The 25,485-nt window shown below is 39.9% G+C and overlaps 1 protein-coding gene across 1 annotated transcript; it reads left to right on the forward strand.

Moving 5' to 3' along the window:
• Positions 1-16,395: 16,395 nt before the first annotated feature.
• Positions 16,396-23,860, forward strand: LOC111551357 (beta-defensin 130). The gene is made up of 2 exons (XM_023225259.1): positions 16,396-16,453; positions 23,679-23,860. Exons 1-2 carry the CDS (start codon positions 16,396-16,398, stop codon positions 23,858-23,860), a joined length of 240 nt encoding a protein of 79 aa, XP_023081027.1.
• The last annotated feature ends 1,625 nt before the right edge of the window (positions 23,861-25,485 follow it).

The raw sequence follows: 25,485 nt of genomic DNA on the forward strand, positions 1-25,485 counted from the left end.
AGCCTGTTGTTTTCTGGATGTTTTGTGTTCTTTTTCTCTCTCCTTCTCCCTGTCTCCCTTTCTCTCTCTCCCTTTTTCTCACAGGGATTTTTATTGAATCCTCAATAAAGAATAAAGCAAAACCAACAAGCACAAAACCTCTTTTAAAAGTTTATATTACCGACTGGGCACGGTGACTCACACCTGTAATCCCAGCACTTTGGGAGGCCTGTTATGCCCAGACCGTTTATTCCCCAAAGAAGACCACCAGAGTCCAGAGTCAAAGCCAAGCAGCAAGGATCTTTATTGCAAGTTCGAACTTGGTCCCTCCGTTCCATAACATACAAGAGGGCCTCGAACAATGCGCGCGCTCACTTTTTATAGCCCGATGAAAACAGGATATGTAAGGTTACAGAGAAACAAGGGAATTCTTTAGGTTACAGCATTACAATTGGTTCCCGGGCTTTCAGTACAAACGGTTCTCTCCAGGTGGTGTTTGTACTGGGCCCTGGAAGTTTAGAATGTTTACACTGGGCCCTGGAAGTTTGGAATGTTTACACTGGGCCCTGGAAGTTGTGATGTATGGAGGAATGTGTTAGTGTTGGGCCCAGGAAGCTGAGAAGTGTGTCTGATTCCTTTCAGGCCAAGGTGGGCGGATCATGAGGTCAGGAGATCAAGACCATTCTGGCCAACATGGTGAAACCCTGTCTCTTCTAAAAATACAAAAATTTAGCCAGGCATCATGGCTGGCTCCTGTAATCCCAGCTACTCAGGAGGCTGAAGCAGGACAATCGCTTGAACCCACGAGGTGCAGGCTGCAGTGAGCCAAGATCACAACACTGCACTCCAGCCTGGGCGACAGAGAAAGACTCTGTCTCAAAAAAAAAAAAAAAAAAGAAAGAAAGAAATAAGTTTATATTACATGTTATGACTTGATTACTGTTTGGTTTCCAGTATCCTTCTATCCGATCTAGATGAGCTCTTAGTGGAAAATGGCCTACAGCAGGGTCGGGGAATTTTCACCACACCCATTGCTTTTGTCTAGCACTGCAACCCTTCATCCTGCGTATGGGAAGACTACTTCCCTTTTTTACTGGGAAAATGCACTATCCTATTCCATGCAACCTTGCAGGGGTTTGTCTCTCCCAGATAAAGGTGCAGTACATGGGAAACTTGCACAATCACGTATTCCCACATCAACCAGACTTCATCAGAAATCTAAATTACAAAAAAAGAGTTGCACTCAGATTAAAGGCAATTTCTTCCGCACCCTTTTCAAAGACCAATTCCCTGGGTTTGTACATGTATACCTGGCCGAGATTCAGGGAATTCCTTTAGTTCCCAACTTTCACTGGGCATAATCATTCAGCATTTTCTTCCATCTTTTAAAACACTGCATTGGCTTCCTATGGCTGCTATCACAAATTACAACAAGCTTAGTGGCTTAAAGCAACACGGATGTATTATCTGACAGTTCTATAGGTTGCAGGTTTCAGTTGGATTTCAATGGGCCAATATCAAGGTGTCAGCAGGGCTGAGCTTTCTCCTGGAAGCTCTGCAGTTTTCTTCCTGCACCTTTATCCCACCAATGGCAGGTTACTCCTGTGCACCATAGCTTCCTTCATCCATTTTCAAAGCCAGCAATGGAGCGTTGAGTCCTCACATTCCACCATTCTGAATTCACGTTCTCCTCACTCTTCCATGTTTTAGGACTCATGGTCACATTGGGCCCACCTGGATCATCTAAGGTACTCCACCTATTTTAAAGTCAGCTGATTAACAGCCTTAATTTCACATGAAACCTCAATTCCCCTTTGCCTTACAAGGTGACACATTCACAGGACCCAGGAGTTAGAATGTGGATAGCTTTGGCAGGAGACAGATGGGACAGTATTCCGCCTACCACAGCCACTGAGTGCTTTTCCCACCTGTCACCATTTTGCTCCATCTAGACACAATTTTAGTTGCTTTGTGTGAAGAGATTCTTATTCATAGAGTTTTCTTTTTTTGTGTAAAGTAGGAGAGGGCCTCCCCTTGGTCACTGAAAGACAATAGAATCAAGATATTTAAAAGCATAGAAGCTGGATTTTATTTTTCACTATGCCTGATTTGACCAAGAAAGAATGTTAAGTTATGACACATAGGCTACTTTAAATGTCAAAAAGTTCAAAACATTGGGTTCAAAATCTCAGAGACTGATATATATTCCAAAAAACTCAATCCTGTGGAACTGCCAAGTTTTCCTCAGTGCTACTCTTGAAATTACATCACCAACTGACCCTTTAATATATTTTTGCACAATATAACATTTATTTCTTGGAATAAGTACTTCCCTAGAAAAGAAGCAGTTTGGATACATATATTAAAGCCATCACAGAGAATATGATCCTCTCATTGCTAGGAGGTGGCCTTCAAGATGGCTGACTAGAGGCACCAAGCACTATGTCCTCCACAAAGAAAGACCAAAACAGCAAGTAGATAATCATACCTTGAATGGGGCATGAAAGAGGGCACTAGAATTCAGCAGCACAGTGACGAGGAATCTCTGAGGTATGGAAGGAAAGGAAAGTGAAGCAGCAGCCCAGCCAGGATCAGCTCAAAGCCAGGACAAACTCTCCAGTGTGGTTGGTGAAAAGGTAAGAAAGAGAGCCCCAGTGGTCCATATTCCCACCATGGACACCTGCAATCCTAGCCCTGGGAGAGTCTCTCGGCCCTCGCAGGCCCTGAGACTACTCTAGGGAGCTGCCTGGAGTGCACGTGATGGACATTGTCCCAGAGAAGGAGTTGGTACTGGATCGTTCACACGCACCCCCAGACACAGGCAGCTGTGGCACAGTGCCATTTTGAGAGCCCAGCCCCCAAGAGACTATATCATGCCCTGGGGCCCAACAGCCCCTGCATCTCCACATCTCTGGACCCCCAGTAACATTCCCTCATGTCCATCCAGAGGCCTGCAGGGTCACAACACCAGCTGAATTCACCAGTGTAGCCTGGTCCCCATCACTCTAGCCTACACAATGTCCTATACGCCAGGGAACTGGTGGCGCAATTCACTAGGGAGGCTGCCACCAGAACAAAGGGAGCTGAAGCAGGCACTCTTCACAAGTGGAGAGTCACCTTCCTGGGGCCACTGACACTGACAGCAATCCTGACCCCCAGGAACAGGGCCACTGCACACCTGCAGGCATCCTCAGGGGACCTGGGGACTCGCCTGCCTGGACACTATTCCACAGCCAGAGCACAGGCCCATCCCACCCATTGCTGTCACTACCACTATCCAAGCTCATTGTCCAGGGGCCTGGGGAGCAACCCACACTGCTCTCTGTCATTGGCACCTGTGCATGCCTTCTTGTGACCTGAGTATGAGCCCACCCAGCCTGGTGGTGCCTGTGCACATTGTCTGAGACCCTGGGGATTAATCCACCATGCCCATCACCATCAAGTACCTGTGTGTCTCCTGAGAGCCTAAGGATAGGACTTCCCAGCTTGCCATCACCGCTGCCACCAGCACCCACATAGTTGCACCAGGTGAAAGCCTGGGGACTACTCTGTCCATCATGTTGTCACAACTGTTGGTGTCTGCACATGCCATCTGGGGTCACAAGAGTTGACCTGCTATGACTACTGCAATTGCTGAGGCTACACATGCCACCCAGGGTCTTGAGGGCATGCCTGTCTAGCTAGCCCACCATTGTCACTGTTGGCACCTGAGAAAGCCACCTGACTCATGCCTATAATCCTAGCACTTTGCAAAGCTGAGGTGGGCAGATCACCTGAAGTCAGGAGTTCGAGACCAGCCTGACCAACATGGAGAAACCCCATCTCTACTAAAAAAAAAAAGAAAAGAAAAAATACAAAATACAAAATTAGCCAGGCGTGGAGGCGCATGCCTGTAATCCCAGCTACTCGCGAGGCTGAGGCAGGAGAATTGCTTGAACCCGGGAGGTGGAGGTTGCAGTGAGCCAAGATCATGCCATTGCACTCCAGCCTGGGCAACAAGAGCAAAACTCCGTCTCAAAAAAAAAAAGAGAAAAGAAAGCCACCTGAAGGCCCAGGGATGGCCTGCCTGAAACTTCAACCACTAGTGCCCACATACATCACCCACAAGTTCAAAAACCAATGCAACTGGTGCCCAAAGACCAGACTGCCTGGCATGTCTTTTCTCAGCAAAATCTCACCACAGCCTCCATTAACAACAAAGGCTAAGACACTGAGGAGCTCACAGATATCGGTGATGCTGATTATAGCTGAAGAAATCATAGGAATCTAAACTACTGAACCAACCCAGAACTAAAGGCAAAGTGTCTTACTGATTCAACAGTATAGATACAGCTACAGGAGTCAGTCTTTCACTATCAAAGCCAATCTATAAAATTAGAAGAAGCAACTGTTTTACCAGATATTCAAATATCAATGTAAGGACATAAGAAACATTAAAGAACAAGGAAGCATAGCATCTCTGAAGGAAAAACAATAATTCTCCAGCAACAGATTCCATAAAATGAATGAAAAGGAATTTAACAGCTGAAATTAAAGAATTCAATAAATAAAACAAATAATAGAATTTGAGAACCTCAACAACAGACTAGATCAAGAAGATGAAAGAATTTCTAAACATAAAGATCGGTCTTCATATACAAAAATTAACTCAAAATGGATTAAAGACTCAAATGTGAAACTTAATGTCTTGTTTTTCTAAGACCAGCCGAGCGGGCGCAAAAGAACCAGCAAGTAGGCAAAGGTCAGGCGCAAAACTGCAAGTTTATTTTAGTAACCTAAGGTGTGGAGAAGTCTGTCGGCCTCCAGCAAAGAAGGCCGGCAGAGTTCCCCTCCCCCAAGCTCTCGGACGGAGTTCCGACATCCGGACAGGACTGGGAAGCTGGGAAGTCCGCCGGGCTGTGAGAAGGCCACGTGGCTCACTGGCCAAGAGTGGCTTTTCTAGGAGTGGGAGGGCAATAGGCGGGGCACGGGCGTGTCGGGGGGGCGTTCTGCAGGTGCGACCAGGTAAATCTTGGTCTCTTCGGATTGACGTCACCTGGCGCATGCCCAGTTGATCTGCACCTTCCCGGGTCGCCAGCTGCATTCTCGCGGGCGCGGGAAGAGTTGGTGGTGAAGAAGAACCCAGAAGTGCACCATCTTGCCTCCGTTCGTCCAAACACTTAAAACTATAAAAACCCTGGAAGACAGCCTAGGCAATAACATTCAGGACATAAGCAAGGGCAAGGATTTTATAGCAATGACACCAAAAGCAATTGTGACAAAAGCAAAAATTGACAAATGGGGTGTAATTAAACTAAAGAGCTTCTGTGCAACAAAGAAACTATTAACAGAGTAAAAGGACAACCTGCAGAAGGGGAGACAATTTTTGCAAACTATGCAATTGACAAAGATCCAATATACAGCATCTACAAGGAACTTACACAAATTTACAAAAAAATTAAAACCTTTAAAAAGTAGACAAAGGACATGAACAGACACTTCTCAAAAGAAGACATACATGCTGTCAACAATCGTATCGAAAAAAAAGCTCAAGGGTCATGAGGGATTATGACAGACAGGAGGCAGAGCTAGATTGCAGCTCCGGACAGAGCAGCATGTGGAGAATTGCATTGTGAATTTTAGCCCCAGATGGACTACAAGAACAGACCACAATCCTGGCAGGACCCACAGACCCCCCGAAGGAAGCAGATTGCTCTTGCAGGACCTGGGAGACACCCCAAATACTCTAAGTCCCTCAACCGCGGAAATGCGAAAGGGAGACCCTCATCTCCTGAACACACACCCCCACTGGAGAAGCTGAAGGTCTGTTTGTGGGAGAAGTTCCTGACCTTACCTGGAGCTGAGTCAAGTTAGAGAGCCGAGCTGAGTGACATACAGGAGTAGAGGAAGCAGCAGAAAGGCACTGGGAGGTTGCTGGATCCCCAGGCAGCCCATTCCCGCCTGGCACCACAGTCATCCATCAGGAGAGTGGCCAGAGAAGCAGGGGATAAAACTTCACAGCGAGGACTTTTCTAGCTGAACTTTGTAAAAAATTGAACAGGGGGAGAAGCCTCCTGGCCAGAGCTCAGGGGAGAGCGTGAATGTCTCTTGCAGACTTCACAGGCGGGGTAAGAACTAAAGCCCATTTCTTTGTCAGTTGGGAGGCAGAAAGCCCCAGGTAAGTTGTCAAGCCAGATTCGCCCTCAGCCTGGAAACAGACTCTGGGCAATTGCAGGGGACACGGTGGGAGTGAGACAAGCCTTTCAGTGTGTGTGGAAGCTGGGTGAGACCTGAGACCGCCGGCTTTCCCCCACTTCCCTGACAACCTGCATGACTCAGCAGCGGCAGCCATAATCCTCCTAGGTACACAACTCCAGTGACCCGGGAATCACACCTCCATCCCCCACAGCAGCCAAAGCAAGACCCACCCAGACTCACCCAAGGAGAGACTGAGCTCAGACACACCTAGCCCCGCCCCCACCTGATGGTCCTTCCATATCCATCCTGGTAGCGGAAGACAAAGAATATATAATCTTGGGAGTTCTAGAGCCCTGCCCACCACTGGTCCCTCTCCACACTACTACAGTTGATGCTTTCTGGAAAGCGCCACCTCCCAGCAGGAGGCCCACCAGCACAAAAAATAGAGCATTAAACCACCAAAGCTAAGGACCCCCATGGAGTCCATTGCACCTCCACTGGAACAGGTGGTGCTGATATCCATGGCTGAGAGACCCATAGATGGTTCACATCACAGGACTCTGTGCAGGCAACCCCCACTACCAGCCTGGAGCCAGGTAGACTAGACCCCAGAAGAGAGACAATAATCACTTCAATTCAGTTCACACAAAGCCACACCCACAGGAAAAGGGGGAGAGAACTACATCAAGGGAATACCCCTTGGGACAAAATATCTGAACAACCTTTAGCCCTAGACCTTCCCTCTGACAGAGCCTACCCAAATAAGAAGGAACCAGAAAACCAACCCAGGTAATATGACAAAACAAGTTCATCAGCACCCCCCAAAACTCACACTAGTTCACCAGGAATGGATCCAAACCAAGAAGAAATCCCTGATTTATCTGAAAAAGAATTCAGGAGGTTAGTTATTAAGCTAATCAGGGAGGGACCAGAGAAAGACAAACTCAAACACCAGGAAATCTAAAAAATAATACAAGAAGAGAAGGGACAAATATTCAACGAAATAGCTAGCTTAAAGAAAACATCAAAAATTCAGGAAACTTTGGACACACTTTTAGAAATGTGAAATGCTCTGGAAAGTCTCAGCAATAGAATTGGACAAGTAGAAGAAAGAAACTCAGAGCTTGAAGACAAGGTCTTCAAATTAACCCAATCCCACAAAGACAAAGAGAAAAGAATAAGAAAATGTGAACAAAGCATATTTTAGTGGAGATGGAGTCTTCCCATGTTGGCCAGGCTGGTCTTGAACCCCTGGCCTCAAGGGAGCTGCCTGCCTTAGCCTCCCAAAGTGCTGGGATTACAGGCATGAGCCATTGCCAACAGTTGATTCTTAAAATAAATTGCACTTGGTTGTGGTGTATAATCCTCTTAATATATTGCTAGATTCCATTTTAAAGTATTTTGTTAAGAATTCTTGTATCTTGGCTGGGCGCGGTGGCTCAAGCCTGTAATCCCAGCACTTTGGGAGGCCGAGGCAGGCGGATCACGAGGTCAGGAGATGGAGACCATCCTGGCTAACACAGTGAAACCCCGTATCTACTAAAAATACAAAAAACTAGCCGGGCGGGATGGCGGGCGCCTGTAGTCCCAGCTACTCGGGAGGCTGAATGGGGTAAACCCGGGAGGCGGAGCTTGCAGTGAGCTGAGATCCGGCCTCTGCACTCCAGCCCCGGCGACAGAGCGAGACTCTGTCTCAAAAAAAAAAAAGAAAAAAAAAGAATTCTTGTGTCTTTATTTGTAAAGAATACTGGACTAGTTTTCATTTCTGGTAATGTCTTTGTCTTGCTTTCCTATCAGGATAATACTGGTCACGTGAAATTAGTTTGGAAATGTGTCTTATAAGTTTTTGAAGATTGTAAGAAAGAGTAGCCTTCATTATTCTTTAAACGTGATAAAATTCACTAGTACAGCCGTCTGGTCCTGGATTATTTTTTTGGAAGCTTTTAATCACAGTCTCACTGCCATCACTTGTTATATGTCTATCTGTATTTTTTATTTCTTCTTGACTCAGTTTTGGTAGTTTATTTGTAGAAATTGTCCATCATTTTATTTAGGGTGCCTAATTTGTTGACATACAATTATTCATAGTGTTCACTTATAATTCCTTTTGTCTGTGTAAGTTTGGTAGTAGTATCCCCACTCTTTTTTTTTTTTTTTGAGACGGAGTCTCGCTCTGTCGCCCAGGCTGGAGTGCAGTGGCGGGATCTCAGCTCACTGCAAGCTCCACCTCCCGGGTTCAGGCCATTCTCCTGCCTCAGCCTCCCGAGTGGCTGGGATTACAGGCGCCCACCACTTCACCTGGCTAGTTTTTGTATGATTTTTAGTAGAGATGGGGTTTCACCGTATTAGCCAGAATGGTCTCCATCTCCTGATCTCGTGATCCACCCGCCTCGGCCTCCCGAAGTGCTGGGATTACAGGCATGAGCCACTGCGACAGGCCTTTATTTTTAATTTTAGTAATTTAAGTATTCTTCCTGTTTTCTTTGGTCAGTATAGCAAAAGGCGAGTTAAGTTTCTTGATCTTTTCAAATAATCAACTTTTGCTTTTGTTGATTTCTCTAGTGTTTTGTTATTCTCTATTTCACTGTGTTCTGATATTTATTATTTTATTTTTCCTGCTTGCTATGGATTTAGTTAGTTCTTCTTTTCCTAGGTTCTGAATTTAGAGTGTTAGCTATCTATTTTATTCATTCCTTTTTAAGGTAAAAGTTTACATCTATAAATTTTTATCTGAGCTTATACTTAGCTTTTGCTGCATCCCTTATTGTATTTTCATTTTGGTTCTTCTCAAAGTATTTTTCGATTTCCTTTGTGATTTCTTCTTGGACCCATTGGTTGTGTAGAGGTATGGCATTTAATTCTCACATATTTGTGAATTTTTTTTTCTCTTATTGATTTTTAGTTTTGTCCCACAGTGGTTGGAGAAAGTATTTTGTATGATTTTAATATTTTAAAATTTTCTGATACTTATTTTATGGCCTAACATGGACTATTCTGGAGACTGTTTTGTGTTTACTTAAGAAAAAATATGTATTCCCCTGTTATTAATTGGAGTGTTGTATAGATGTCTGTTAGTCTACTGGTTTATAGTGTTGTTCAAGCTTTCTATTTTCTTACTGATCTTCAATCTAGTTATTCCGTACTATTAAATTTAGTGTATCAAAATATCCATTACTTCTTAGCTATTCTCTCTTCTATCTAGTTATTCCGTATTATTAAATTTAGTATATCAAAATATCCATTACTTTTTAGCTATTCTCTCTTCAGTTATATTAGCGTATACGTATTTGAGGGCTGTCTTATTAGGTGCATATATATTTATAATTGTAACATCTTATTAATGGGTTGACCCTTTTAACATTATGTAATATCCTTTTGGTTATACAAAATTTTGTTTCAAAGTCTTTTTTGTCTGATACTAATATAGTTACTTCTGCTCTTTTTTGGTCACAATTTGCAGGAAATATGATTTCCCATTCTTTTATTTTCCAGATATTTGTGTATTTGAATCTAAAATGAGTCTCATGGGTAACATATAATTGGATCATGTTTGTAAATATATCCTCTCAATCTCTGCCTTTAGTTGTAGAGTTTAATTCATTTACGTGGAATATCATTACTAATAAGGAAGGATTTCTGCCATTTCTCTGTTTGCTGTCTATATATCTTATATATTTTTTGTTCTCCAATTCTTTCATTCCTCCATTATTGCCTTCCTTTGTATTTAATATTTCTAGTGTATCATTTTAATTATCTTGTTCTTGTACTACATTTAAAAAATTTTTTTATTTTACTTTAAGTTCCAGGATACAAGTGCAAAACATGTAGGTTTGTTGCATAGGTTTATGTGTGCCATGGTGGTTTGCTGCACCTGTCAACCCCTCATCTAGGTTTTAAGCTCCACATGTATTAGCTATTTATCCTAATGCTCTCCCTCCCCTCGCCCTCCCACACCCTGACTGGCCCCAGTGTGTGTTGTTCCCCTTCTTGTGTCCATGTGTTCTCATCGCTCAACTGTTACTTATGAGTGAGAACACGTGGTGTTAGTTTTTCTGTTCCTGTGTCACTTTGCTGAGGATGATGGCTTCCAGCTTCATCCATGTCCCTGCAAAGGACATGATCTCATTCCTTTTTTTTTTTTTTTTTTTTTTTTTTTTTGAGGCAGATTCTCACACTCTCGCCCAGGCTGGAGTGCAGTGGCACCATCTTGGCTCACTGCAAGCTCCATCTCCCAGGTTCACACCATTCTCCTGCCTCAGCCTCCCAAGTAGCTGGGACTACAGGTGCCCGCCACCATGCCCAGCTAATTTTTTGTATTTTTAGTAGAGACGGGGTTTCACAGTGTTAACCAGGATGGTCTTGATCTCCTGACCATGTGATCCGCCCGCTTCGGCCTCCCAAAGTGCTGGGATTACAATCTCATTCCTTTTTATGGCTCCATAGTATTCCGTGCTATATATGTACCACATTTTCTTTATCCAGTCTATCACTGACAGGCATTTGAGTTGGTTACATGTCTTTGCTATTGTAAATAGGGTTGTAATAAACATACATGTGCATGTGTTTATAGTAGAATGATTTATATTCCTTTAGGTATATGCCCAGTAATGGAATTGCTGGGACAAATGGTATTTCTGGTTCTAGATCCTTGAGGAATCACCAAACTGTCTTCCACAATGGTTGAACTAATTTACATTCCCACCAACAGTGTAAAAGCTTTTCCTATTTCTCCACAGCCTCACCAGCATCTATTGTGTCTTAACTTTTTAATAATCACAATTCTGACTAGCATGAGATGGTATCTTATTGTGGTTTTGATTTGCATATCTTTAATAATCAGTGATGTTGAGCTTTTTTTATATGTTTGTTGGTTGCATAAATGTCTGCTTTTGAGAAGTGTCTGTTCATATTCTTTGCCCACTTTTTAATGGGGTCATTTTTTCTTGTAAATTTGTTTAAGTTCCTTGTAGATTCTGGATATTAGACCTTTGTCAGATGGGTAGATTGCAAAAATTTTTTCCCATTCTGTAGGTTGCCTGTTCACTCTGATGATAGTTTCTTTTGCTGCGCAGAAGCTCTTTAGTTTAATTAGGTCCCATTTGTCAATTTTGGCTTTTGTCAAATGCTTTTGGCATTTTCTTCATGAAGTCTTTGCCCATGCCTATGTCCTGAATGGTATTGACTAGTTTTTCTCCTCGAGTTTTTTATGGTTTTGGGTTTTACATGTAAGTATTTAATCCATCGTGAGTTAATTTTTGTATAAGGTGTAAGGAAGGGATCCAGTTTTAATTTTCTGAATATGGCTAGCCAGTTTTCCCAGCACCATTTATTAAATAGGGAATCCTTTCCCCATTGCTTGTTTTTGTCCAGTTCATCGAAGATCAGATGGTTGTAGATGTGTGGTGTTATTTCTGAGGTCTCTGTTCTGTTCCATCAGTCTACATATCTGTTTTGATACCAGTACCATGCTGTTTGGGTTACTGTAGCCTTGTAGTATAGTTTGAAGTCAGGTAGCATAATGCCTCCAGCTTTGTTTTTTGTTTTTTTCTTTCCTTGCTTACGATTAGTCTTGGCTATAGGAGCTCATTTTGGTTCCATATGAATTTTAAAATAGTGTTTTCTAGTTCTGTGAATAATGTCAATGGTAGTTTAATGGGAATAGCATTGAATCTATAAATTACTTTGGGTAGTATGGCCATTTTCATGATACTGATTCTTCCTATCCATGAGCATGGAATATTTTTCCATTTGTTTGTGTCCTCTCTGGTTTCCTTGAGCTGAGGCTTGTAGTTCTTTTTGAAGAGGTCCTTCACTTACCTTGTTAACTATATTCCTAGGTATTTTATTCTCTTTGTAGCAATTGCGAATGGGAGTTCATTCATGATTTGGCTCTCTGCTTGCCTTTTGTTGGTGTACAGGAATGCATGTGACTTCTGCACATTGATTTTTTATCCTGAGACTTTGCTGAAGTAGCTTATCAGCTTAAGGAGTTTTGGGGCTGAGACAATGAATTTTCTAGCCATGGAATCACTTCGTCTGCAAATAGAGACAATTTGACTTCCTCTCTTCCTATTTGAATACCTTTATTTCTTTCTCTTGCCTGATTGCCCTTGCCAGAAATTCTAATACTATGTTGAATAGGAGTGGTGAGAGAGGGCATCCTTGTCTTGTGCCGGTTTTCAAAGGGAATGCTTCTAGCATTTGCCCATTTAGTATGGCATTGGCTGTGGATTTGTCATAAATAGCTCCTATTATTTTGAGATATGTTCCATCAGTACTTAGTTTCATGAGAGTTTTTAACATGAAGGGATGTTGACTCTTATCAAACACCTTTCCTGCATCTATTGAGATGATCATGTGATTTTTGCCATTGGTTCTGCTTATGTGATGGATTACATTCATTGATTTGCATATGTTGAACCAGTCTAGCATCCCAGGGGTGAAGCCAACTGGATCATGGTGGATAAGCTTTTTGATGTGCTGCTGGATTCAGTTTGCCAGTGCCAGTATTTTGTTAAGGATTTTCACATCCGTGTTCATTAGGGAGACTGGCCTGAAGTTTCTTTTGTTGTTGTTGTGTCTCTGCCAGGTTTTGGTATCGGGATGATGCTGGCCTTATAAAATGAGTTAGGGAGGAGCCCCTCCTTTTCAATTGTTTGGAATAGTTTCAGAAGGAATGGTACTAGCTTCACTTTGTATCTCTGGTAGAATTCAGCTGTGAATCAGTCTGGTCCTGGACTTTTTTTGGCTGGTAGGCTATTAATTACTGCCTCAATTTCAGAGCTTGTTATTGGTCTATTCAGGGATTCACCTTATTCCTGGTTTAGTCTTGGGAGAGTGTATGTGTCCAGGAATGTATCCATTTCTTCTAAGTTTTCTAGTTTACTTGCATAGAGGTGTTTATAGTATTCTCTGGTGATGGTTTGTATTTCTGTAGGGTCAGTGGTGATATCCCCTTTATCATTTTTATTGTGTCTATTTGATTCTTCTCTCTTTTCTTCTTTATTATTCTAGCTAGTGATCTATTTTGTTAATTTCTTCAAGAAACCAGTTTGTGGATTAATTGATTTCTTGAAGGGTTTTTTGTATCTCTATCTCCTTCAGTTCTGCTCTGATCTTAGTTATTTCCTGTCTTCTGGCAACTTTTGAATTTGTTTGCTCTTGCTTCTCTAGCTCTTCTAATTGTGATGTTAGGGTGTCATTTTGAGATCTTTCTAGCTTTCTGATGTGGGCATTTAGTGCTATAAATTTCCCTCTTAACACTGCTTTAGCTGTGTCCCAGAGATTCTGGTACGTTGTCTTTGTTCTCATTGGTTTCAAAGAACTTCTTGATTTCTACTTTAATTTCATTATTTACCCAGGAGTCGTTCAGGAGCGGGTTGTTCAACTTCCATGTAGTTGTGTGATTTTGAGTGAGTTTCTTAATCCTGAGTTCTAATTTGATTGCACTGTGGTCCGAGAGACTGTTTGTTACAATTTCAGTTCTTTTGCATTTTCTGAGGAGTGTTTTACTTCCAACTACATAGTCGATTTTAGAATATGTGTCATGTGGCACTGATAAGAATATACATTCTGCTGATTTGGGGTGGAGAGTTCTGTAGATGTCTATTAAGTCCACTTGATCCAGAGCTGAGTTCAAGTCTGCTTTTGTTTGTTTGTTTGTTTGTTTCATTCTTTTTTCTCTAATCTTGTCTGCCTTATTTCAACAAGATGGTCTTCAAACTGATATCCTTTCTTCCACTTGGTCAACTCAGTTATTGATACTTGTGTATGCTTCATGAAGTTAATACTGTGGGAGTCTAAGTCTCTTTGTGGTGTCTAAGAATTTGTTTTATGAATCTAGGTGCTCCTGTATTGGGTGGATATACATTCAGGAGAGTTAGTTGATCCCTTTATCATTATGTAATGCTCTTCTTTATCTTTTTTTATCTTTGTTGGTTTAAACTCTGCTTTGTCAGGGACTAGGATTGCAACCCCTGCTTTTTCTTTGCTTTCCATTTGCTTGGTAAATTTTCCTCCATCCCTTTATTTTGAGCCTGTGTGTGTCTTTGCACATGAGATGGGTCTCCTGAATAAAGGATATGGATGGATCTTGACTCTTTATCCAATTTGCCAGTCTGTGTCTTTTAATTGGGGCATTTAGCCCATTTACATTTAAGGTTAATATTGTTATGTGTGAATTCAATCCTGCCGTCATGGTGCTGTCTGGTTATTTTGCACACTAGTTGCAGTTTTTTCATAGTGTCATTGGTCTTTATATTTTGGTGTGTTTTTGCAGTGGCTGATGCCAGTTTTTCCTTTCCATATTGAGTGCTTCCTTCAGGAGCTTTTGCAAGGCAGTCCTGGTAGTGATGAAATCCCTTAGCATTTGCTTGTCTGGAAAGGATTTTATTTCTCCTTCACCTATGAAGCTTAGTTTGGCTGTATATGAAATTCTGGGTTGAAAATTCTTTCCTTTAAGAATGCTGAATATTGGCTCTCACTCTCTTCTGGCTTATAGGGTGTCTGCTCAAAGGTCTGCTGTTAGTCTGATGGGCTTATCTTTGTAGGTGACCTGGCCTTTCTCTCTGGCTGCCCTTAACATTTTTCCCTTCATTTCAACCTTGGAGAATCAGGTGATTATGTGTCTCAGGGTTGATCTTCTCATGAAGTATCTTAGTGGTGTTCTTTATATTTTCTGAATTTGAATGTTGGCCTTTCTTGCTAGGTTATGGAGATTCTCATGGATAATATCCTGAAGTGTATTTTCCAACTTGGTTCCATTCTTCCCCTCTCTTTCAGGTACTCCAATCAATCATAGGTTCAGTCTTTTTACATAGTCCCGTATTTCTTAGAGGTTTTGTTCGTTTTTGTTTGTTTGTTTCATTCTTTTTTCTCTAATCTTGTCTGCCTTATTTCAACAAGATGGTCTTCAAACTCTGATATTCTTTCTTCCACTTGGTCAATTCAGTTATTGATACTTGTGTATGCTTCACGAAGTTCTTGTGCTGTGTTTTTCAGCTCCATCAGGTCACTTATGTTTCTTTCTAAACTAGTTATTCTAGTTAACAGCTCCTGTAACCTTTTAACAAGGTTCTTAGCTTCTTTGCTTTGGGTTAGAACATGCTTTAGCTCAGTGGAGTTTGTTATTACCCACCTTCTGAAGCCTACTTCTGTCAAGTCATCCATCTCATCCTCATCCAGTTCTGCACCCTTGATGGAAAGGCATTGCAATCATTTTGAGGAGAAGCAGCACTCTGGTCTTTTGGGTTTTCAGTGTTTTTTCACTGATTCTTTTTCATCTTCATGAGTTTGTCTAGTATCAGTCTTTGAGGCTGCTGACCCTTGGATGGGGTTTTCGTGGGGACTTTTTTTGTTGATGCTGTTGTTGTTGTTTGTTCGTTTGTTTTTCTTGCAATGGTCAGATACCTCTTCTGTAGGGCTGTTGCGATTTGCTGGCAATTTCACTTCAGGCCCTATTCATCTGTTGGATTTTGGTCAATTGATTCTTGATTAAAGGTATGCTCTTAAGCTTTCAATGTTTTGTTGCTATGTGATGAGTTAGGGTGAAAGATTAGGGACTCTCTTTAATCTATAGGCTCAGAGTCTTTTGACAGGAGCTGCGCACTTTACTCTGTCTTTTATCTTTCAAGTCTCCTGATCTTACTTGTCCTGTTGTATGAGATAATTATACAGCGGATCAATAACGATTAAAAATATTTGTTTTCAATGTGAATTAAGTGTATCCACCTTTCAGATGTGATTAAGAACACCTCACACAAGTGACAGCCTCTCTTTTAAGGACTAACTTAATAAAAACAAAAATAGCTTTTCATTAATGGACCTTAGGCAATACTCTTGTCCCTCTTGCAAAAAAAAAAAAAAAAAAAAAAAAGAGTGTATTATGGAAACGTTTCCTTACAAGCCCTAGGACTTTTGTAATAAGGATGTTCTGTACTCACATGGCCTTACTTCTTGGCCCCATTCAAAAAAGAAAATTAATTAAAGGTATTAATTAACCTCTGGTGAAATTGAGAGCCATAGAAAAAGGAAAGGGTTAACCATCTGGTTTCCTACAATTAGGTTAATTTGTCACCAAATTTAGAGACTCTAGAGTTTGGAAACATTCCAACGGAAGCTGTTTTATTTCCTTACTGTTAAGCTTCACTGACCAAGAGGAACCTCAAGTCCCCAGATGTAAATAAAAGCCCCTGTGTTCTACCAGCCCTGATCATTCACCTCTCTATTGGGCACTCAGCCATGAAACTCCATTCCCTTATTTCTGTTCTCCTCCTCTTTGTGACTTTAATACCAAAAGGTAAGATGGTGAATGATTTTAGAAGTCTACTGGGATGCCTAGACCAGAGGAGGTCTATTGAGATAATTATACTGTGGCCATCCTAACTCAGACCCCAATTCACAGCCTTAGGAATTCAGAAATCCAACATGTTTTATCTTCTTTGGTACTAATGAAGCCAAAATTTAGAAGCAGGACAAGGAGTTTTTTCAACAGAAAATGGGGGTTCAAGAGCTCGATAATTAGAAAACGGGGCCGAAATAGAGTTAGAGGTATAGAAGCTTTGATATGTGATTTAAAGGTTAGTAAATACAGCAAATAGCTATCATCAAGGCCTCACTCTCCAAAAAGGAGAGTGAAGATGGTAGTTCTTGGTTCAAACTTGGTAGTGAATGGAAGTGTATAGAGTCTATTTGGTGAGGAATATTTGTGAAGGGCAGCAGTTAGGCAAATAAGACAGAATTCAATAAGAAAGTTTTGCATCAAATTGTAAAAGACCAATAGAAATTTGGGAGCAGGGGAATTTGGAAAAAGAATAAACAGTGACATGAAGCTTAAATGGCAAAATTTTAAGCATAAGACAAATAATATAGAAAACACTTTAAGACTCTTAATTGCATCCTTAGGGTCCATGATTCAGAAGTTTAAATATTGACATGTAGAATCAAACTGAAAAGGGAATATAGAATCGAACATCTTCAGGGTGTTTCATCCAGATCCTGGTAAGATCTGATAAAATTATTATCTCCACTGTTAATAGTGGGATATTCATATCCCTCAAAATAAAGTGTGTGGTCAATGAACAAAGATCTCTTCCTTGCTTTATCTCTGAGATTATTTTTTAAATAATTTCAACTTATATTGTAGATTCAGGAGGTACATGTGCAGGTTTGTTATGTTGGTATATTGTGTGGTGTGAGGTTTAGGGCAAGACGGTGATCCCATCACTCAGGTAGTGAGCATAGTACCAAATAGTCAGTTTTTCAATCCTTGTTCCTCTCCCTCAGCACTCTAGTAGTCTCCAGTGTCCCATCTTTATGTCCATGAGTATCCAGTGTTTAGCTCCCACTTATAAGTGAGAACATGCATTATTTGGTTTTCTATTTCTGCATTAATTTACTTGGGATTACATCCTCCAGCTGCATCCATGTTGCTACAAAGGATACGATTTTGTTCTTTTTTATGGCTGCATAGTATTCCATGGTGTATATGTACCACATTTTCTATATCTAGTCTACCATTGATGAGCACCTAGATTGATTCTTTGTCTTTACTATTGTGAATAGTTCTGTGATGAACATAGGAGTGCATGTGTGTTCTGAGTAGAATGATTTATTTTCTTTTGGACAATATACTCAGCAATGGAATTGCTGGGTTGAATGGTAGCTCTGTTTTAAGTTCTTCGAGAAATCTTCAGACTGCTTTCCACAGTGGCTGAACTAATTTACATTCCCATCAGCAGTGTATAAGCACTCCTTTTCTCCACAGCCTCATCTGCATCTCTATTATTTTTTGATTTTTTAACAATAGCCATTCTCACTGGTGTAAGATAGTTCTCATTGTGGTTTTGATTATGATTTGCATTTCTCTAGTGATTAATAATGTTGAGCTATTTTTCATGTTTGCTGGCTGCTTCTATGTCTTCTTTTGAGAAGAGTCTCTTCATGTTTTTCATGTCTTTTTCCCACTTTATTTGTTTTTTGCTTGTTGATTTAAATTCCCTATAGATTCTGGATGTTAAATTTTTGTCAGATGCATAGTTAGCAAATATTTTCTCCCATTCTGTTGTTTTCTGTTTACCCTGTTAATCGTTTTCTTTTTCTCTGCAGAAGTACTTTAGTTTAATTCGGCTCTACTTGTCCATTTTTGTTTTTGTTGCAATTGCATTTGAGTACTTAGTCATAAATTATTCCCCAAGGCCAATATCAAGAATGGTGTTGCTTAGGTTTTCTTCTAGGATTCTTACAGTTTGAGGTCTTACATTTAAATATTTAATCCATCATGAGCTAATTTTTTGTATATGGTGAAAGATAGGCATCCAGTTTTATTCTTCTGCTTATGGCCAGCCAGCTATACCAGCACCATTTATTGAACAGGAAGTCCTTTTTCCGTTGCTTATTTTTGTCAACTTTGTCAAAGAGCAGATGGTTATAAATGTGCAGCTTGATTTCTGGGTTCTCTATTCTGTTCCAGTAGTCCATGTGTCTGCTTTTGTACCAGTCCCATGCCGTTTTAGTTACTGTAGCCTTATAGCATAATTTGAAGTCAAGCAGGATGATGCCTCCAGTGTTGTTCTTTTTGCTTAGGATGATTTTGGTTGTCTGAGCTCTTTTTCAGTTTCATATGAATTTTAGAACAGTTTTTTTCTATTCTGTGAAAAATGTCATTGGTAGTTTGATAGGGATAGCACTGAATCTGTAAATTGCTTTGGGCAGTATGGCCATTTTCATAATATTGATTCTTCCAATCCACAGCAGGGAATATTTTTCTGTTTGTGTCATCTATGATTTCTTTCAGTAGTGAATTGTAGTATCGCTTGTAGAGATCTTTCACCTCCTTGGTTAAATGTATTCATGGGTATTTAATTTTTTGTGTGGCTATTGTAAATGGGATTGCATTCTTGACTTGGCTCTCGGGCTGAACATTATTGGTGTATAGAAAGGCCATTATTGGTGTACTGATCTTGTACATTGATTTTGCATCCTGAAACTTTACTAAAGTTGTCTATCAGGTCCAGGAGGCTTTGGCAGAGTTTTTAGGGTTTCCTAAGTGTAGAATAATATCATCAATAAAAAGAGGTAATTTGACTTCTTCTTTTCCTATTTGGATGCCTTTTATTTCAAAAGGCTGATTGCTCTGGCTCATATTTCCAGTACTGTGTTGATTAGGATGGTGAGAGAGGGCACTCTTGTCTTGTTCCAGTTCTGAGATTCTTTGAAGTGCAATCAAAGCTACTCAATTGTTTGATCTTTACCTAATCTGTGGATTTGCTGAGATCTGCCTCACACGTGATTACCTCCTTCTGAAGGAGCTTATGCAATTCTCATTTGGTTCTCAGCTTTGGTCAGAAGAGACGATTGAGGTCAGATATACTTGTAGTGTCATCTGATGTGAAATTATGTGATGGTAATAACTTCAAAGTAGAAAAAAATTGAATGGCAATTGTTTTTATTTTAGATAATAAGACCCATGTACAGATAAAGAATGCAATTTTACTCAAATCACATAGGTAGTAGCAACATTACAGCTAAAAGCAAATCTCTTTAATCTGGGTCAATGTTGTTTTTAATCACTCCATAGGTGTAGATATCCGTACAAAAATGATAACTGATTTCTGTCAGACTTTTTTCTCAAAATCTTCTAATTATACATAGGGAAACTAAGGAGGTTTTCTGCTATATGTGACAACATGGATACACCTGGAGGACATTATGTTAAATTAAATAAGCTAGTCACAGAAGACAAATACTGCATGATTCCACTTACATGAGGTACCTAAAATAGTCAAACTCATGGAAACAGGTAGCAGAACGTGGTTTCCAGGGACGGGGGAGGGAGGAGGAAAGAGGGAGTTGCTGTTTAATGAGTAAACGTTTTCAGTTTTATTAGATGAATAAGCTCTAAAGATTGACTGTAAAATATTATATGTATAGCATTTAAACATTTCTTAAGAAGGTAGATCTCACTTTAAGTGTTATTACAGCAATAAAATAAAGGACAAAGAACAAGAGGTTATTTGAGGTTGAAAGCTGAGTTAATCTCCCCACAAATATGACAAGAATCCTTCAGAGGCCTGCCTTTCAGGCTGTGACATCTTCCTTCCTGCGGGAATAGAAATATCAGCCCTTGTCTGATCCTCCCAAATCAGTTATACCAGGAAGAAGGATTAAATGAGAGTCCTGTAATTTTGCACAGGAGCAAATCACTTTTGAATAGCCAGGTTTCTTGTGTCAGAGGATATTAAAGCCATATGTAAAGGTCAAAATGACTGACTTGTGCATATTGAGATGTTCTTGGACACATTGTCAAGTGGGACCCAGAACACTCACGTTGAAAAATAGGAATTTCATTATGAGTTTTGTATGATCTCTTAGTACTAAATAGTTAACTGCTGAGCTGTCTATACAATTTAATAATACTGCACTCCAAAAATTCTGATTTTAATCTCTGCTGTGACTGTTGGGCATATAGAATTTATCAGTTGCCTAGAAGCATTCTGATAATCTTAGAAACTTTATAACTCCTATATAACTTCTATCTAACAAAATTTCTTTTAAGAAAAATTGAGTGGCTAGATCATGAAGAGTTTTGTTAAAGACATTTTACCCCCAATAATCCAATTAAGTAAAAAAAATTATTGTTTTCGTGAAAAAATTTCTTCAAAGAAACTACATAATCTGAAATATTAGTTTATCAGCTTAATGTCTGATGAATATTAAGTTATAACTATTTGAATATATGCTTTTATATATCCTTATATTTATTCAAAAAAGAATCCATGGTATCCTATAAAAAATTGGAATAGTTCATATAGATTTATATATACACACAAACATATGAGTCTGGGAATATGAGTCTAAAGAGGTTAGAATGGCATAAATCTTGGATTGCTGCATTAGCTCTCTGAGAATTAAGAAAATTATAGCATTCTTCTTACACTGACTGTGGAGAATAACATAATATCTGAATACACGACATTGGACAGGAGCAGAAGACAGCTTGAACTCACGTTATATAGAGAAAAGGAAACTGCGCTTCTATTTTTTGATTGATAAAGTTCCAGGAAGAGCCTCTCCATTTAAATCCTCTACATCACCCCCCCCCAAAAAAAAAAAAAAAACTCAAAAGTTACTGACTCAATGAGTTCTAACGCTAAGAAATTTATATCCTTTTAGAAAGTAGATGAATGTGCTATTAAGGGTCTTTTTCAGTGTGATTCTAAGTTCTCACTTCATCCACAGAAATTAATGTGATATAATATAAAGTGAACATCTAAATTGTTTCTTTTTCCAAAAGCACTTATTAAATATGCATCCTTTCTCCTATTGCCATGTGATATAACCAATTTAATGTATTAATGTCAAATAAATTCTAAAGTGTATTAGAGAGTGGCTCTCTTCTTTTGCTCTGTGTGTGTATACTTCTGTCAATAAGTCTGAAAATAAATGTGAATATCTGGGAAGAAATTCCCTTCCTCATGGATGAGGACTATGAATCTGAATATGAATCAAGTAATTTAATCTTATCTTCTTGACTTAAACTAGTACCCTTAGCATGACGATATGTCACAGTCATCAGTTAAAAGGGCGATTATAACTCTTTGGTTTCATGCTCAGAGTATACCTCCTTAAATTAAGCTTCAGGCTTCATGCTCAGAGCATATCTCTTTAGATTCCCATGTAGCAAGAAGCACATCACTGGTAGGATGAATTGTTCCACTCATTTTGAGTGAAGCAAGGGACATCTCCCAAATAGAGGAATCGGCACTATCTTAGGCTACATGCTGTGTCAGTAGGCTGAACTTTACTGTATAGTGGGTTAAACATCTCTACCCTACTGAGAGGAAGTTCACTCTTTTGGCTTCAGCTGAAGATTCACATTCCACCTCATTTTGCATGGGTGCCTCTAAGTTCAGATGCATAGGCCTCCTTGATGCCATACTCTGCCTCTTCTTATATCTTTCCCAGTACTAATAACCCCTGATTTTAGCTTCATTTAAAAAGTCTGACAATGTTGCCAGATGTTAAATGTATGGATGAAGTTATCAGGGAAAAGACCAACAGCTAGCAACAGGTCTGCTATGCTTCTGAGCATGAAGCCTGTGTTCTGTGTAGGCAATGCAGTAGAACCAGCACCTTCCACAACTGGCTGGGGAGACTTCATGTCTCTCTGAAAGGCAGCCACTTTCTCTTCCACAATAGTCTTGGGGAAAAAAAGGTAATATTACAAGATACTATCCAACTCCCTCATCGTGACATTCTCTTGTTATGGAGAAACCCTGAATTTATGAACTACTAGTCTGATAGTAGAGTATAATACCAGACTGCACTAGGTTGAAGCTTCTGACAAGGGTGGAAGACAATCTTGCATGGGTTACGAGCACTCAGTTAGTTCCAAAAGGCTGCTTTGGTTTTTCTGGCTATGGATCTATTTCTACAGAGTAGAGAAACAATAATGATAGCCTAGTTTAAATACGAAACAGTAACAAACAACAACAAAAAAAAAGATTGAGAGCTGAAAAGGCCATCAAACTGTTACTCATCTACAGAAGCAAAGAAGCCAGAGGTAGTATATTACACAACAGTAAAAACAAAATAAGATCCAGGTGTGTTAACTGGATGGTTTGGGAACTAATGTCTGTTAATGAACATCAGCAAAAGTGTTTTTCTTATATAGCATCTGCTGTGATATACGGTAGGAAACATAAACTATGGTTGTGCTGAGAAGGATAGTAAGAGAAAGGATAGTAAGCATAGAGAAAACTACTGAATTAGAGCACACCCTTAGTCATACGCGTCTCAACAACCAGATGAATTAAGACAACATATGGATACACTTAAGGGAAAATACCTTTTAGCTCAGTGAGTAATTCTCTCCAGGTGTCTGTCTGTCTATCTATCTATCTATCTATCTATCTATCTATCTATCTATCCCTCCATCGATCTATGAGGTATTGAGCAACATAGGAAAGATATTTCTTACATAGTCCTGAAATGAGGAAATTAGTTTAGATAAAATCTAAAGGATTGATAGGCTTTCTATGAAAGGAGATGAAGATATGAACATGCACCATTTGATAGGGATGATGTACACACAGATGGGAAGATGGAGGGACAGATACTTCCTTTGAAACTGTTTCTTAGTGGTGGCATTGTTGGTGTTTGGTGAAAGACAATTCCTTAGGTGAAAAATGTAGCAGTGCTGTGCTATTTGCTAACTACCAAAGACACCTTCCCTAGGCATGGTGGCAAGAACAAATGGTCCCACACATTTCAAAATGTACTGCTCTAGGGGAGGACAATCCCTTTAAAGGATTTTAGAAGATGGCCTGTTTCCTCCAAGGTGTATATAATCTACAATCTTGGCTCCCTTCCCATAAAAAGGCACTATTTCTGTCTACGTGTCTGATCCTTTCATATAAACAATGTTTGCTTTCCTCTCCCAAAATCATTCTTCTGGGGGTTTATTGTTTTATGTATATTTTCAATAGTGAATTAATGATGTTCTTAAATCTCTTTCTGTGCAGGAAAGACTGGCGTTATTCCAGGACAAAAACAGTGTATTGCTTTGAAAGGGGTGTGCAGAGACAAAGGCTGCAGTACACTAGATGATACCATTGGAACATGTAATGAAGAAAAAAAATGTTGTAGAAGGTGGTGGATACTTGAGCCCTATCCAACTCCAGTTCCCAAAGGAAAATCTCCTTAAGTGGGAGCAAACGTTAAGCCCTTTGAACTCCAGAATGGATAATTTTGCAGACTTCTGTTTAACCCAATTTCTTATTCTTCCTTGACTGGAAATAAATGTTGTCCTAATCGCACGTGTACTGACTGCCTTCTGGAGCATTTCTTCTTGAGACACATGCAAGCCTCTTAAGAACGATGAGAATAAACTAAATAACAGAAGAATCTCATACCCTACAGGTATTTATAAAAAATATGTTTCTAAGAAAAATAAAGATAAAAATGTTAAATATGTAAAACAATTAAGATTATGAAGTAGCAGTAGGCAGTGTTTGATTATTTGAAGTGCAATGTCAACCTTCTTCCTCATCAAGTTCTGAACAAATATCAATTTCATTACTAACAGACACCTACTTAGATAATATGGGTTAAAGCGTGATAATCATGTGACCTTGCTAACGTTGCACCTGAGAATTAGGTACATGACCATTCCAGTCATTCCAGCACTTGAAGCAGGTCTCGCCTCTACTGCCCCCTGCCCCTAGATAAGTAGAAAAGAAGACCTGCTTTCTACAAGTAGGCTCACTGGGAGGAGCTGTAGAGCTGAAGAGTTGCTAACTCAGCATGCCGGGTTAGTTCTTTCCAAACTCTCCATCAGATAACTCCATTTTCTGGGACCAAGACAATTAAAGGGCAGGAAGGATATCAGGAGTATGACATGGCATGAGTGCCACAAAGATGGAAAACATCTAGAATGAGGCCAAATTACCCCACAAACAAAATTCAAGAGTTTGGGTTTTTTTTTAACCACAAAGCTTATGGTCAATGACTCAGGGGAGGGTGGGTTATCTCCCTATGCAGAGAAGCTGTCAGGAGTCTATTAAAATAACTCTAATCACATCTTCATGCATCTGTTTCTTCAATACTAGTCATTGCGTTTTCTATATCTTCTCAGAATCACTCACGAACAGCGTATTACTCTGAGATCAGATTCTAAGCTAATCTCAGAATAATAGGCTAATACAATTTTTACCCTATACGTTTTACACATAGCTGAAAAGTCACATCTTCTCTTCTTTGTCATCTTATGTGCCACTACATTATCCAGTGTAGCACATTAGAGATTCTTTGATAATTAAATGACATTAGGAGATTTTAAAAGTCATAAATACCCTCCTATATTAAAATGCTAAAAAAAAAAATTTCCCATATTTGAATATAAACAAGTCTCCTTATAAAATTTCTAGGCATAAATTGAAGTTCAAAGATTGAATCTCCTCAATCTCTATGTTAAAGCCCAAAGACATTAGAATCCAAATGAATTACTGCCTGAAATGAAATTATCTTCCCCTTGTTAAGTCCAAAGTTTTCTATTAAATGTAAGCAAAAAAAATCATCACTCATTTCTTATTCTCCATCTTAGTGAATTAGTGAAAGTTTCTTCAGAGACTTGACATTGAATAAATATAACATCTCAACTCACTGAAGCAAAAAGAAGTTTTTTTGCTTTTTTTTTTGAGACGGAGTCTCGCTCTGTCGCCCAGGCTGGACTACAGTGGCCGGATCTCGGCTCACTGCAAGCTCCGCCTCCCGGGTTTACGCCATTCTCCTGCCTCAGCCTCAGAGTAGCTGGGACTACAGGCGCCCGCC

This window comes from Piliocolobus tephrosceles, chromosome 7 (assembly GCF_002776525.5).
Source record: "Piliocolobus tephrosceles isolate RC106 chromosome 7, ASM277652v3, whole genome shotgun sequence".
Taxonomy (NCBI): domain Eukaryota; kingdom Metazoa; phylum Chordata; class Mammalia; order Primates; family Cercopithecidae; genus Piliocolobus; species Piliocolobus tephrosceles.

Coding starts and splice junctions, on each gene's coding strand:
- LOC111551357 (XM_023225259.1), top strand. CDS start 16,396: ATGAAACTCCATTCCCTTATTTCTGTTCTCCTCCTCTTTGTGACTTTA. Junction 16,454..23,678: donor TGTGACTTTAATACCAAAAG/GTAAGATGGTGA, acceptor CTTTCTGTGCAG/GAAAGACTGGCGTTATTCCA.